We start from the raw sequence: 15,236 nt of genomic DNA, 5'->3' as shown, positions 1-15,236 counted from the left end.
AGTTTCCTCACCGAATGTTGCAAATTGAAATTTTGAAACTCGTCAATATGTAAACTGATCTACAAAAAGCTTCTGATCCAAAAACTGTTTCTTGGACTGTCACTAAAGTTGAACTCAGAGCTCCCTCAGCAGACAATGATTTTACCCTACCATTGACTGCAGCCTAGAAATTACTTTTGGTGATGTTATGTCTGAATTTGTAACGTGTTTTACAAATTCCTGTTCCTTCAATGAGACAGAGGCATCAACACACTTAAACTAAACGATTAAAGCCTCTGTTAAACTGGTGGACAGAGAAATATCAGATGAAAAAAGTCAACAATCATCTACTAATATTGCCAACAATAATTTCTCGGCTTGCATGTCTAAAAACAGATTGCCATTCTGAATCTGAGTGATTATTTTCGAGAGCAGAATTAGAACGAATATGCTGTGCTTCTTGAGCCGCTGATTTTAAAAAAACTAATTCGAATTATGCGCTGCAAACCCAACACGGGGCAAATTTGGCCCTTAATGCCTGGGGAACAATTGCCCATAGATCTATGAAATCTATTTTCCTTTTTTCCTTATGGGCTGGACAATGGAAGATTTTCACTATAGAACAATATGTTGTAACAGTAGTATTATTCCACTGAGTTACATGGTAAATGATTTGGGCATTGTGTTTTTCAATATAAATTGAATGTCAATATATCTGAGTTAACTATAAGAAGGTCCCACTCTATTAAATGGACATTCAGGGGTTGAATTTCTCAGGGGTTCTACTGAATGTCTGCAATAACTTCAGTGGTAGATCCGTGGAAACTCTGGAGAAATGGTGTGAACACCATTTACATCGTTTCTCTGAGGCTTCTGTCAATCCTTTGCCAGAGTTATGGTGGACGACCGGGTAAATCTTGGCAGAAAATAATGGCATTGTCAAAACTTTTTAAAACATCCCAGCTATTTTCATTAAATTCATTTCAGAATTTCATCCAAGGCCGTTCATAAAGCTGTACAGTTGGTAGATAAGAAGGCCCCAAAATTTTGGGGTTCCGAGTCCTTCAGGAGAGGTGCAGCAGAGTGGAACTCCCAATCGTCCAAGGAGATGGCTGCGGATCTAGTCCCAATTTGCAGGGATAAGGTTATTTAACTACTTAGGGAAGGTGGCCCGAGCCTGTAAGGAAGCTTCAAAGTTGTCTGTCATGTTCCACCGGGAGGAGAAACGGAGCAGCGCCATGCCACTCTGTGGGTAGGCCTGAAGCCTGGGATGGACTAAGAGGCACCACATTAAACATCTGTATTTTCCTGGAGCATATGGCATTTTTGGAAAGGTAGTCGATTCCAGAGGGGATTGATTACCTCTTCTTCGTTCAGTCCTGTGACTTTACTTGGCACTGAACAGAATTCTCACCGGTCACCATGAGGGTGTCAGTGGAGGAATTCCTGGGGTAGATGTGTAAATCCCCCAGACACATTTCCAATATGTGGGGAGGAGGGTGGATGGTAGACTTTGAGCCCCTCCTAAAACCCAATACCAGATTTTGGAGTGCATTTTAAATGGGAAGGAGACCTGGAACATCTGGGTTTAACCCCAAATTCTGGTCCCCCAACAGACTATTTGCTCTGTGCCTTTCCCAGTCACCGGAATTTTGGCCCTGTAATTCTCTGTTAATACCATTGTTTGTATTTCCTAGTTCAGTGTCAAACAGAATAAAATTCTAAAGCAAAAGTACATAACTGATTTTACCTCACTATAAAAAAATTAAGTCAATAGAATAAAAAGGGCTTTTTGATAAAACTGCAAGAAAGGATGTGCTAAGCTATCTGATGGTCCAGATCTGATGAAGGGGATACATGTGAAGGGATAGTTTTTCCACTTTTCCACTTCCGAAATGCTAACTGACTTGCTGTATATGTTCAATATTTAGCTTTTTTGTTTAATGCACGGTAGAGTTGAGCATGCATTGAATCACTGATATTCTGAAATGTTCCGTGAGTTAATTTCTTTACAACTTTTTTCCCATGAAAATGTGCAGAGATTTGCCAATCGGGATCTAAAGATCCTGCTATATAATATGCATTGTATTTAATTTGAATGAATTATTAATATATGTTCTTGCCTCTATCATAACACTAAGGTATTTTTCCCTGAGATACTTTCACTTCATTTAATTCCATGATCGTTAATTTATGTTTGAATTGCTAATCTCTGTCCCCTAACACCATGCCTGCCATCTTAATTTAACTATACATTTTACTAACAGCCATCTCCATAGTGTCACTTCAAGTTATAACAAGATCGATATTTTAACCATTATCCCCATTTCTCTAGATCTTAAGGGGAATCAGCATAGCTCAAGTCTTAACCTTGATCTTACCTTGATTATTCCATTTGGGTTAGTGGGTTCTGACCACTTCAGTAACAGTGCACGGCCATTTTCTCTATTCTCAACAGTGAAATTACCGAGCCCACTGGGTGATGCTTCCAGGGTGCGTACAGCAGTCCATGGGCTTGCCACTTGCCCACCATTATTTATGGCAAGCACGTGAAAATTATAGATGGTAAACGGCTTTAATCCAAACACGTGAGCCTGGCTGCTTGTACCCTGCAATAAAAATACATTCGCTTTTACAAATCAGTGACAATTTCAAATCAGCAAACAAAAGCTTAGCAAAACTAATTGTATTTTTGAGTATTATTGTAACTTTATTGTAATATTTTTGCATGAAAATGAAAATCATGTAACAAGATTATAATTTTGCAATTTATCCTGGGAATACTATGATTTTATGGTTATATGCACCTATATAATCTGGTGTTATGACATTCATCATTAGGAATGTAAAGAATTTCAGCTTGTTATATGATGGGCAGCCTGATTAATTTTTTTAAGCTGCAAGGATCATCCTTTAGTTAAACGGTGACACTATTTAAGAATGTAGAAATAAGAAAATGAAACAACCTGATATAGCCTGTAACTGCCTGGGAGTGTCCTCATGTCTTGGTGTCCAGCTAGAAACCTGGCTTTGTAAAACTGGCTCTGCATTTCACAGAAATCAGATTTTCAAACTACTGGGATTTTTCAGACATAGAGAAACTTATACTACTTATTAGCATTAACTTGCCATTCTCTTGATGGCACAGTGGATACAGGTAGTGAGCAGCTGAGCCATAGAGACCAGGAAGATTGTAGGTTTGATCTTTGTGCTAATTTAGCTGATCTCAGCCAAGACAGTGGTAAAGGCCACTGGAGTGGACAAGTGCCACTGGATTAGGGAGAAATGTATCTGCCAGGGTTCTCTGATTTAAACATTAAAATAAAAAGCAAAATACTCCAAATGCTGGAAATTTGAAATAAAAATAGAAAATGCTGGAAGCACTCAGCAGGCCAGGCAGCATTAGTGAAGAAAGGAAAATAAAGTTAACGTTTCAGGTCTTCTGACCCTTTTTCAGAACTGGAAGCTGTTACAGATGAATTTAAAGAAGAAGCAGGTCCAGGGAAAAGGGGGTCATCAAAAAAAATAATCACCACATATACAAGAAAAGAAAAAGATTGATCTGTAAACTAATTAGGTGGGGATGATTGAATGACTGAAGTCATAATAGCATAAGACGAAAGAAGGCAGGCTGAGAGAAATTAGAGAAATTAAAGATACAGGTGCAGCGCCCCAAATCCAGATCCCTCGGGACTGAGGCCGTTCCGGATTTTGCGTTTTGTCGGATTTTGGAACGTCTTTCTGACGTCGGGTGTTTCTGGATTTCGGAATATCGGGGGGGTGGGGTGGTGGGTTGCTCGCCGAAGAGCTGTTCGGGTCGCCGGGTGATGAGGTATTCGGGTGGGCCCCGCTGCCGTGTAGGTGTTTGGGCGAGGCCCCGCCGCCGTGGAGTTATTCGGACAAGTCTCGCCGGAGAGGAGCTGGTCGGGTGGCCCCATCGCGGAGGAGGTGTTCGGGCGGGCTGGTGAGGAGACCCCGGGGTTGGGCGGCGGCGACGAGGCGAGGCCCGAGGTCGGGCAGCGGCAGCACCTCAAGGTCGGCAGGGTCCAGATTCCGGAAAATTTGATGGATTCCGGACGACCCTGTCACCAATCGGTCCGGAGTCCGGATTTCGGAACATTCTGGATTCCTGGACTCCGGATTTTGGACGCTGCACCTGTATACACAAGACCCAGAGGATGTGTAAGTGGTCAATGCAGAATAGCAGAAGGGGAAAAAGCCTGGAAAAGCTGGCAAAGTGGAGCAGGCAGGTAAACACTGGGATGCAGACCATCCCACAGGCCATGTACTGATAGGGGGGGCCCCAGCCCAGTACACCAAACCACAACTGCCCCCATCCTCAGAAATGCTGCTGCTAGGGACCCAAGTTTCGGGCCGCGCCTAGAACGGTGTAGCCCCGATCTGGACGCCCGTTTATCATGCCACAAAGTGCGCCTAAAAAAAACTTACCTATTCTCCGGCTCCCTGCTGGTCCTCTGGAGCTGGGCGAGGTGCAGCACGAGCTATGGGGGGCGGAGCCAGGTCCCTGCACTGAAAACAGTGCTGGGACCTCTGCACATGCGCGCTACAGTGGGCGCACATGTGCAGTAGCTCCAGGTGCCCAAAACTGTATGGGAGGGGCCCAAAGCACGCAGCCCCTAGCCCTGGCCCAATGGCCTCATTGGGGCTGCGTGGATCAGGCTGCCTCCCATGCCCAGCTCCTGCTTCCTCCCGACCTGACTCGACTCTCCCCCCACCCACCCCGCCTCCCCCGCCCCCCACCCCCGGACCCGACCACCGCTCCCCCCCGGACCGGACCCGACCTGACCCGACTCGACTCAACTCCCGCTCCCCCCCCTGCCTCCGGACCCGACCTGACCCGCCCCCGGACTGGATCCGCGCTCCCCCCCTCCTCCCTCCCGACCCCGGACCCGACCGGCGCTCCCCACCTCCACTCCCCCCTCCCCACCTCCACTCCCCCCTCCTCCCCCCCCCTCCCTCCCCCCTCGCTGTCAGAAACACAGACACTGACAGACAGAGAGTTAGAGACACACTCATAGACAGACAGAGAGATAGAGACACTGACAGAGACACACTGGGGGGGGCCGTCCCAGCACACTGTTGGAGGACTCCCGGTGCTGCAGTCGGTAAGTAGAAAATGTTTTATTTATTGATTTTTTAATTTTTTTTTATTTTTTAGTAATTTTTTTGATTGATTTATTGGTTGATTTATTGATGTATTTATCATTTATTATTGATGATGGCTCTTTATTTGTAAAACTGAAGTGTTTAATGTTTGTAAACTTCCCTTTAAACCTCCCCCCCCATTCCCTACGCCTGATTTGTAACCTACGCCTGATTTTCTAAGCGTAGGCAAGGTTTTTCTGAGCGTACAAAAATCTACACTTACTCCATTCTAAGTTAGTTTGAAGTAAGTTTTCACTGCCTAAACTTTCAAAACAGGCGTAAATGGCCGGACACGCCCCCTTTTGAAAAAAAAGATCTGTTCCAAACTGAAACTGTTCTAACTGACTAGAACTGGAGCAAACTAAATGCCAAGAATTACAATTTCTAAGATACTTCATTCTAAACCAGTTGCTCCAAAAAAACAGGAGCAACTCAGGCCGAAACTTGGCCCCTACATTACCAGCACTTGCTGTCAGAAAAAAAGTAGGAGCTGTAGTTTAGGTCTGAAGTTGTGAAACTCTATGTTAAGGCCAGAAGACTGCAAAGTACTTAGTCGAAAGATGAGGTGCAGTCCTGCGAGCTAGCGTTAAGGTTCATTGGCACAGTGTAGAAGTCCAAGGGCAGAGAGGTCAGGATGGAATTGGGATGGAGAATTAAAGTGGCAAGTGACTCGGAGCTCAGGGTCGCATTTGCAGACAGAATTGAAGTGTTTAGCAAAACAATTACCCAACCTGCGTTTAGTCTCCCCAATGTAGAGGAGACTACATTGTGAGCAGCAAATATATAAAACATATCCACACAATCCTACTGTCAAACACATCTTATCCTCCCTGCTCTCCTTCTCTTGGTATCCTCCCATGCGACTGCACGATATGCAACTCTTGCCTATTTACCTCCTCCTGTACCACCATCCAGAGCCCCCAAACACTCTTTCTGGGTGACTTCTACTTCTACCAACCTAGTATCCTGTATTTGCTAACCTGCTGTTTCCAGCTTTATTTATCACTCACATTATTTTCCAGTGACTCCTGCTGGCAATAAATGTGTATGTGGACATTGGTTTAAGGTAGGATAAAGCTCAATTATGATGTTCTTCCACTGTTGGATGACTGATGACATGCACTATCAAAATTTATACCTGAAGGTTAGTTTCTTGGATGAGGTACCAGAAGTATGTGTCACTTGTGGAACTGTACCTCAGCAAGAAGTTAGTGCCTTAAGAAGACGAACAGGAAATAGGAAGAAACTGAGGACAATTATTTAAAAAAAATCAATTAACTTGCATGTGGCCATCATTCTGTTCATATTTTTCTACATGAAGATACAGGCATCTGTTTTGTATTCATTTCAATCTGGATATGCAGGATAAATGGATAAAAGCTAACAATTCACTCGCATATGCTGCTGCATGACTCAAACACACCTCTGGGCCAATTCCTGTAAGATGTAAGTAGTCAAATTAACTACCCACCACAGCAGAAGGGTCAATGCTTAAGAGAAGGATAAGTGCTGATGGTGGAGAGGATTTTGTTTTATTTAGTTCTCAAGAGCATAGAACCACACATATATATTATGAGGCCACTGTACATTTTCATTGCATGGTACTGTGGGATGACTCCATTTAAACATCTTAGAATGAATTTTTTTTTTAAATTCAGCATTTTCTGTTTTTATTTCAGATTGTAGCATCCGCAGTATTTTGCTTTTGTATTAGAATGATTTTACTTGCACTATGAGCAATACTAGTTTCGGAGTTGAGACATTTTACTTGTTACTAGATTTTGGGTATTAGTTAGGTCAGGTGAAAAGAGGAAAGGCCCTGATAACTAGTAACGGGGTGATTTTAACCCAACCCGCCCAGCGGAAACTGAACAGGTGGGCAGTTAAAATCGCTCAGGTTACTTACCCGCCCTGGAGACTGACGGTTCCCAATTTTAACCTACTCAACTGAGCAGGCAACAAAGACTCACGCCCAAAGCTGGCAGGGTCCTTTTTAAATATGCATGCCGGGTCCTGATGACGCCATCAGGTTTTCAGAGCAGGAAACAGCAGTAAGTTTTCCACCAGGTGAATACAATGAGGAGAGGATTGTGGCATGAAGAGGCCCAAAAAGATAAGTTTCTTCTGTACTTTTTAAAAAACTTTTCTTGTGGGGCTCGGAGGAACAGGAGTGACCCCCACGAGGAAAGCTTATGTCTTCGCTGCCACAGTCTTGCCTCGCTTCCCGATAGCGAAACTTTAGCGGGATGGTCTAGGCAGCCGAACCTGTCACCTGCCTGGTCTCGGTGGTCAGCCATGCAATTTTCGGCCGCTTTGCGGTAATTACAATACTCTGGGCATAATTTCTGGAGTAGCAGGTGTGTTTCTAACTCACACCACTGTGTACCTGCCAAAAACTGGCTTGCAGTTAAAATCAGGCCTGTCAGTTGGGTTCATTGTCCTTCGCTGTCAGTGGGTGTGGCATTATGCTGGGATGGGTGTGTTTATGCTGAGTAAGCCTTCATGAATGTGACCAAGACTGCTTGGCATTTCTCCTATTCCAGGTGATGGCTGAATATATATACTCTTTCTAACTGGGACATATCCCATTTGTGCTTTAAGCACAAGTTTTCTGTGGGGAGGACTGCAGAGAAATGGGGCATTTACTTGAAGTTATTAACTAAATCTGTTGCATCTTGCTCATTCTGAGGGGTGGGTCTCACTCTCCAGTGCATAGACCCAAAAACCACTGGGTTGTGTCCTCTGGAAATGCAAGATTGGTCATGGTTTTTACAATCGCCTGAACCACTTTACCGAATGACTGAATGCAGGGGCATGACCTGAAAAGCCCAGAATTGCTTGGTTTATTTTCTGTAGGAGCAGCAGCTGGGGTTAAGGTCACCCAGAAAATTTTCATTTTTGACACTTGGCACATATCCAGCATTTAAAATCTGCTACAAAACAAAATAATTTACATGGGACAGTTACAGGTATTTTAAATATAAAAATAAAAACAGTGCTAGTCACCTCAATATAACTATAGTATCCTGTTCCTATAATTCAATATGCATCTTGGTTGGGGGTATGCTAATTTAGCTATTTTAAATAAACAATTTTAAGTAGCTTCAGGAGAGATAAGGATGAGTGAATATTATTGATTTTAAATAAATGGCTTCATGCTTCTGTTAAAAAAGTGGCAAGAGAAACTAGCCCCTGAGCGAGGGGGCCAATCCAGAAAGTTTATTTTTAAAATTGTCCTCTTTGGGGATTCAAGCTGCTTGCCAGGTGTAGACACCACCAATGTAGCCCACATGTGGAGCGTGGAGGCCCCGACCTGCGAGAGACCATCAGCGGCAGGTCGGGGCCATAAAAGGAACGGCGAGTGGCCTTGGGAGCAGCGTGGAGGCGTGCCACTACAAGGTACAGCGCGAGCTGGTGCAGGAGGGCAACGGCAGCGAAGAGTGATGTCATCAAGGTCCAGGTCGGTGATTGGAGCGTGGGCAGATACAACAGGAGCGGCAAGGTCGGGACGAAGGAGCTGTGAGAGACTGTGGAAGGATGTGATCGGGGCGCAGGGGAATCGTGAGTTGGGGGCTAGGGGCCCAGGGATAGCACGGGCCAGCCCACACTGTGATAAATGTGCGCACTGCATCCGTGCAGCAGAGCAGATCTCCAGTTGTCCTGGGTAATCCTTGCCACTGGACCAAGACCTAGCTCTGCCAAGCCCATGCGGTGGCTGGTGTGCAACGGCCACCATACGTTAAAAAAAATCCACGCACAGGCATCTTCCACCCTTGAGGATGTAGTTCGGGTTCTTCTTTCGAAACACCTGTGAACTCATCCTTTTTTTTGGCATGGAAGCAAGTCATCCTCGTTTCGAGAGACCGCCTATGATGATGATGTCCTACATGTGCACTTGTGGAGGCCAGGATGTCTCATATCTCTTGGCATACTGGCTGCCACTGATACACCGGGGGAAATTTTAATTCAACCCACTGGGTGAGAAACAGATAGGTTCAGTTTGCCCGCTGAAGTCAGTGGAAAGTAAAATTGAGCGAGGTGTAAAATGCCTGAACTGAAACTGTGGGTTAAGTTAAAATTACACCCCCAACGTGTCCCCATCCAGGGTCAGGAGTGAGACTACCCAGCTGAGAGATTCCCTGCCGCTGGCCCCACCTCCAGCAAATCACTGCCTTTTATGGGGCAGATGCAAGTTCCACCCCTTGCAAGACAATGCAGAATCTGATGGATACAGTGGAGACCCAACATAACTGGTCTTTCCCATTTCCTTCAGAATTCTATTGGTTTCTCGCTAAAGTTATGGTGAAAGGCTAGCCAACTGCTATTGAAATTTGGAGCCTGAGTATCTAAATTGGGCAGGGTGCAGAGAAGATTTACAAAGGTAATGCAAGGGTATACATATCAGGAAAGGATGAACAGGCTGGGTCTCTTTTCTCTTGATCTAATAGAGGTCTTTAAAATTATGAAAGGTTTGGATAGAGTGGATACAGAGAGAGTGTTTCCACTTGTGGGGAAGAGGCCATCAATATAAGATAATCATCAAGAAATCCAATAGGGAATTCAGAAGAAACTTCTTTAGCCAAAGAGTGATGAGAATGAGGAACTCGCTACCACAGGGAGTAGTTAAAGCGAATATTATAGATGCAGTTAAGGGGAGGTTAGATAAGCATATGAGGGGGAAGGGAATAGAGAGTTCTGCGGATAGATTTAAATGAGGAAAGACGGAAGAAGGCTCAAGTGGAGCACAAACGCCGGCATGGACTGGTTGGGCCGAATGGCCTGTTTCTGTGTCAAATATCTTATGCAATCCTATGTAAAGTTGGTTCCTAACCATATGAAGGAATCAGACTCCTACATTTGTATGACAATCTTCAGTGTGAGGGATATTCCCTCAGTTGAGCTTATCAGTCATCCAAATTCTTTGATGGCTAACAACAAATTGTATTTATATAGCACCTTTAACATAGTAAAACGTCCCAAGGCGTTTCACAGGAATATTATAAGACAAAAAATTTGACACCAAGCCACATAAGAAGAAATCCCAGCTCTACAGGCAGCTTATTCATTTGAAGAACTGAATATCAGGCTGCCTGCTAACATCCCACCTGATTTTACTATTCATTTACTTTGAAAGGTGTTGGAGAGTGAGATGGTTGGCTACATACAGTGGTACATCATCAGAATACAGTGATATTTTGTGTTCAATGGCATTTCCATCACTGAATCCCCCACCATCAACATCCTGGGGAGTCACCATTGACCAGAAACATAACTGGACCAGCCATATAAATTCTGTGCCGACAAGAGCAGGTCAGAGGCTAAGTATTCTGTGGCGAGTGTCTCGCCTCCTGACTCCCCAAAGTCTTTCCACCATCTACAAGGCACAAGTCAGGAGTGTGATGTAATACTCTCCACTTGCCTGCATGAGTGCAGCACCAACTACATTCAGGAAGATCAACACCATCCAGGACAAAGCAGCCCACTTGATTGGCAGCTCATCCACCACCTTAAACATTCACTCCCTCCACCACCGGCGCACTGTAGCTGCAGTGTGTACCATCTACAAGATGCACTGCAGCAACTCGCCAAGGCCTCTTCGCCAGCTGCTCCCAAACCCGTAACCTCTACCACCTAGAAGGACAAGGGCAGCAGGCACATGGGAGCACCATCACCTGCAAGTTTCCTTTCAAGTTACATACAATCCTGACTTGGAAGCATATCACCATTCCTTCATTGTCGCTGGATCAAAATCTTGGAACTTCCTCCCTAACAGCAATGTGGGAGTACCTTCACCACAAGGACTGCAGCGGTTCAAGAAGGCAGCTCACCACCACTTTCTCAAGGGTAAATTGGGATGGGCAATAAATGCTGGTCTCGCCAGCGACGTTCTCATCCCATGAAAGAATAAAAAATGATCCCATGGCATTATTTTGAAGAAGAGCAGAGGAGTTATCCCCGGTGTCCTGGTCAATATTTATCCCTCAATCACCATAACAAAAACAGTGCTGTTTGTGGGATCTTGTTGTGTGGAAATTGGCTGCTGTGTTTCCTACATTACAACAGTCACTACACTTTAAAAGTACTTACATAAGAACATAAAAAATAGGAGCAGGAATAGGCCATTTGGCCCCTTGAGCCTGCTCCGCCATTCAATGAGATCATGGACTCAGCTCCACTTCATTGGCTGTAAAGCCCTTTGGGGCACCATGAGGTTGTGAAAAGCACTATATAAGTGCATGTCTTTTTATCCATATGATGATCATTGGTAGAGTCCTTGCCTTTTCTATGTGTTGATACAATTACAGTTGCCTTGAAGGTGCCTGTTTTTATGCAGCATTCAGTGGAGGAGTTTCAGTAGAAGAGTAGTAAGTTTTGCAAGCAGAGCCTTGTAGAACTTAGAAGGGCAGCCATTTAGTCCTGAGGCTTCCCCAGGTTAGAGGACGGGAAGGATTCATTTGTCTAGCCCATTTCTAGTAGTCTGAAAATGTGGTAGTTTCCTCAAACCATTGCGGTCCTTAAGAATGCTACTCCCACAATGGTCTTCGTCAGAAAATGTCTGTGTTGGCCAGATCAGGTATGAATGGCAGCACTTTACAACAATCTGCAAGTACTCATGGTTATTTTTCTGGTGCTCACCCATAACTACCAGATTTATTGATTTGAATTTTATATTGGTGGAATTGTAACTCACCACCTATGGGTTGCTAACCCAATAACGTAACCACTAGCATCCTGTGTCCACTGTAGGTGTCCATATGGTACCCCATGACAGCTTGCTTTAGATTCTGGATTTTCATTAATCATCAGTCCCGAATAAGCTGAGTTATAAGGGGCCCAAGTTTCCGATATCTGCTAGAACGGCGCACCTCCGAGAGGTCCGCCTATTTTGTGGAATGAAAAGCGTGCTAAAAACTTACCTCTCGATTCTCCGAGTGCAGCAGGCCTGTTCATCAGTCAGCGTGATTCAGCACAACAGCGGGGGGGGGGGGGGGCGAGCTACAGCCCTGGGCCAAAAAGAGTGCTGGCAGCTGCGCGAGTGCGCAATAGCTCCTGGCTCCCAGATTCTATGGCTGTGTGGGAGGGGCCTGAAGCACGCAGCCCCTAGCCCTGACCGAATGGGATCCTGGAGCGTACAGTGTGCCGATTTAAAGCCTGCAGCTTCTGCAGGCGCGGAACCTATCAATTGCACCATGGAAGTGATGGCACCAAATCACGTACTTCCACAGGTAGCACACATGGGGAGTGGGACATACTGTGTCACCACAAGTGCGCTCCGCTACCGGCACAGCCAGGACATGTGGTGTCCGGTGAGCGACAGCAGTTTTTGTTTCAAACCCGAGGCCGAGGTTCAAGTGGCACAAGAGCGAATTACTCCTATCCCCGAACCTTTGACCATTCACCTCACTGAACAACACCTTCACCTCCAGGACTATATGGAGCATTTCGGGTACCCGATCTCTTTTCTGCCGGAACACCTCACTGAGTTAATAAAGGCCGTCAAGCTCTCCCAGAAACAATTTTACACTTTAGAGCAAAAGGCAGTAGAACTGGGGGAGGAGATCAAGGGAATTGTCTCGCCACTGTGGTGGGACATCGGTCTGAGTGTAGAGATTCCTGCCTGGATCCGCTTCTGTTCCCATGCATTAGTTATCATACAATTGTTGCTTGTAGGCTACTTGTTTTACACCAGCTGCAGGCGATGGAGCCAGATGCTCCGAGGTCAGTGACAAGGGGTGTTAGATGGACCCGGAGAGGTGTAATTGATTTATGTTGATGATGGTTTCTCCCTTCTTAAACTTGTAATGTACCAAAGTTCTGTCAGCAAGTGTATTGTATACTCTGATTATAGTTTACACTCTGCATGGCACGATGTGCGCAGTTGTGATTTTTGTAATGTGTTATCACCTGTCAATACTGTATGGTGCGATGTGCGCAGTGGGTTTTGTTTTTGTAACGTCTCGTGGAGTGGAACCCAACCATGTGTTAAGCAATGATGTCTTGATTCTGTGGAAGGGAACTGTGACACGCTGTAAGCGGTACAGTCCTGGGGTACTTAAGTAAAATCAAGGGAACAGCTTCACTTGTGGGAGACTTTGGCTTTTGCTATCTCGTCGAGTGATGCTTTATGGAAAGAACGAGAGACTGAAGAGATCGCAAAGTTTCTGTTTAAAGAATGGACTCAGTCGAGAATATTTTGTAGATTTTATGGGGTCACCCTGTGCAGATATGTGAAAAAGCTGGTTTTGTTAAAACTTCAGAGATCGCATGGCAGTTAGCTATGACAAAAGAACTGCCAGTCATCCAGAACTGGTTTGCCCACCAGTCCCAGCTAAAGGAAGAGGGCCATGAATATTGACAAAAGAGCTGTCGGCCAGGAATGGGGACCACTGACAAAGCTACTCTAATATGCGAAAGCACTTCTCACCTCCACCTCAGAAGAAGAGCAGAACAATGAACCCACTAGCCTGGCCAGCCAAAGAGGAGCCGTGTTTTTCCCAACACAAAGACTGAGAGAGATGTCCAGATTAAGAACCATCAGCCCAATACACATGGGTTGGATGGCCCATCACTGACTAAGTACCCGTGCTTAGAAACAAAGGGATTTTAAAGATTGGTGGGAAAGATAGGGGTGGCAAGATTCCCAGAAAGACAGGGTCTTTCTACTTTATTTGGAGCTTGGAGCTTGGAGCTTGGAGTGAAGCTTGGAGCTTGCAGCTTGTATCGAGAGTGAGCTCTCACTTCCTCTCACTCCACCAAGATCAATGTACCAAAGAGGAAGCCGCAGTTCCCCAGGAGAAGAGCGATCGAGATCGGCTATATGTGGTGGTGAGCATGGTCACGAGTGTCCCAAGCTGGGTGAGACGAAGGGCTCAGGGTTTTCTCAGAAGTGAAGCTTTTCAGGGCTATTCTGGGGAGGAAGCTTCGACTGGGTAATTAGTGGTAGGGGTGGAGTTAGAATCCACCAGGGAATTACTGCATGTTACTAGGTCCCATTTCTGTACTGTATGTATGTTTGTAACCTGGATTTTATTCTCCACCGAGACAGTGATTGCATTTAGTATTGTATGTTTTAGCCAATGTATGTTAGACCAAATAAATATAAGTACGATTTTTCACTGAAGCATTCCTGTCCGTGACTCATTTCACTTACACTCTAAATAATAATTCCCGGGTCTCGAACTTTTGTAAGGTGGGGGCGATTCGAACCGTCTGTCTAGCAATTGGGCTAGGATCAAAACTGCTTACACTCCTTGGGTATAGATTGCTCTCAAGGTTGAAAGCTCCTTGGGTGTAGAATGCTCTCAAAGGATAAGTGGTCCCTTGGGTATAGATTGCTCTCAAGGGTGAAAGTCCCTTGGGTATAGATTTCTCTCAATGGTAGAGTTGGTGAAAAGTTTTCAGTTTTTCTGACAGTGTGTGTTTGTGTGGAAGTTTTCCTGACTCAATGTTTGGAGTGTGAAAGAATTTTTCATTTGTCTGAAAGCCTGTCGTTTAAAAGGAAAACAGTGTGTCTGTATGTTAGTTTTAGATCTGCCCACCTTTTCGGACAGAGAGCTGAAACCTTTTTTTAAACCCTTTGTAATGTTGTACTGGATCTGGGAAGGTTACGAAAGTATGAATAAATTAAGTGTTAAAATATTAATTGTGTACCTAGAATTGAATTAGATTTAAAGTTAGAAATGCTGGTCCGGGTTTATTTTGATTATGATTTACGGAGCCATGAAATGCACAAAAGATGGGTTATTTAACAGAAGATAAAACTTCAGCCTTGAAGCTACAGTTGCTAAAAAAAACTTAAAACGTAGCAAAGCACTGTCTTTTCAATTTGGTTATTGCAAGCAAATCAATTTGAACATTTAAAAAGCACCATCTTCTTTAGTGTTTTCTTTTTTTAAAAAACATGTCCTTTTTCTTTTAAAAAAAGCCTGCATAAATATCTCGAAGCTACAAGTTAAGGGAAGCTCCGTCCTCTTTTCCTTTTGTGTAGAATGTTTGTTAAATACAAAAACTAATGTTTATCCAGTTATATTCAGTATTTTTACAGTCAATTGGAAAGGCATCCGAAGAAAGAAGAATATGGAAACTGACAT

The 15,236-nt window shown here is 44.6% G+C and overlaps 1 protein-coding gene across 1 annotated transcript in view; it reads right to left on the bottom strand.

Annotated features, from left to right (window-relative positions):
* Positions 1-12,587, bottom strand: part of LOC139273897 (usherin-like) — a 103,042-nt gene extending 90,455 nt beyond the window's left edge. Inside the window, exons 1-2 of the mRNA XM_070890971.1 lie at positions 12,399-12,587; positions 2,361-2,588 (exon numbers count right to left, since the gene is read on the bottom strand). Of these exons, the coding sequence (XP_070747072.1) occupies positions 2,361-2,588; positions 12,399-12,587 (417 nt within the window). The remainder of the gene's footprint in view (positions 1-2,360; positions 2,589-12,398) is intronic.
* Positions 12,588-15,236: the final 2,649 nt, after the last annotated feature.

The sequence above is a fragment of the Pristiophorus japonicus genome, chromosome 9, assembly GCF_044704955.1.
Source record: "Pristiophorus japonicus isolate sPriJap1 chromosome 9, sPriJap1.hap1, whole genome shotgun sequence".
In the NCBI taxonomy this organism is placed as follows: Eukaryota; Metazoa; Chordata; class Chondrichthyes; family Pristiophoridae; genus Pristiophorus; species Pristiophorus japonicus.
The sequence above is the reverse complement of the archived record's forward strand: the minus strand, read 5'-3'. Positions and strand labels throughout refer to the sequence as shown.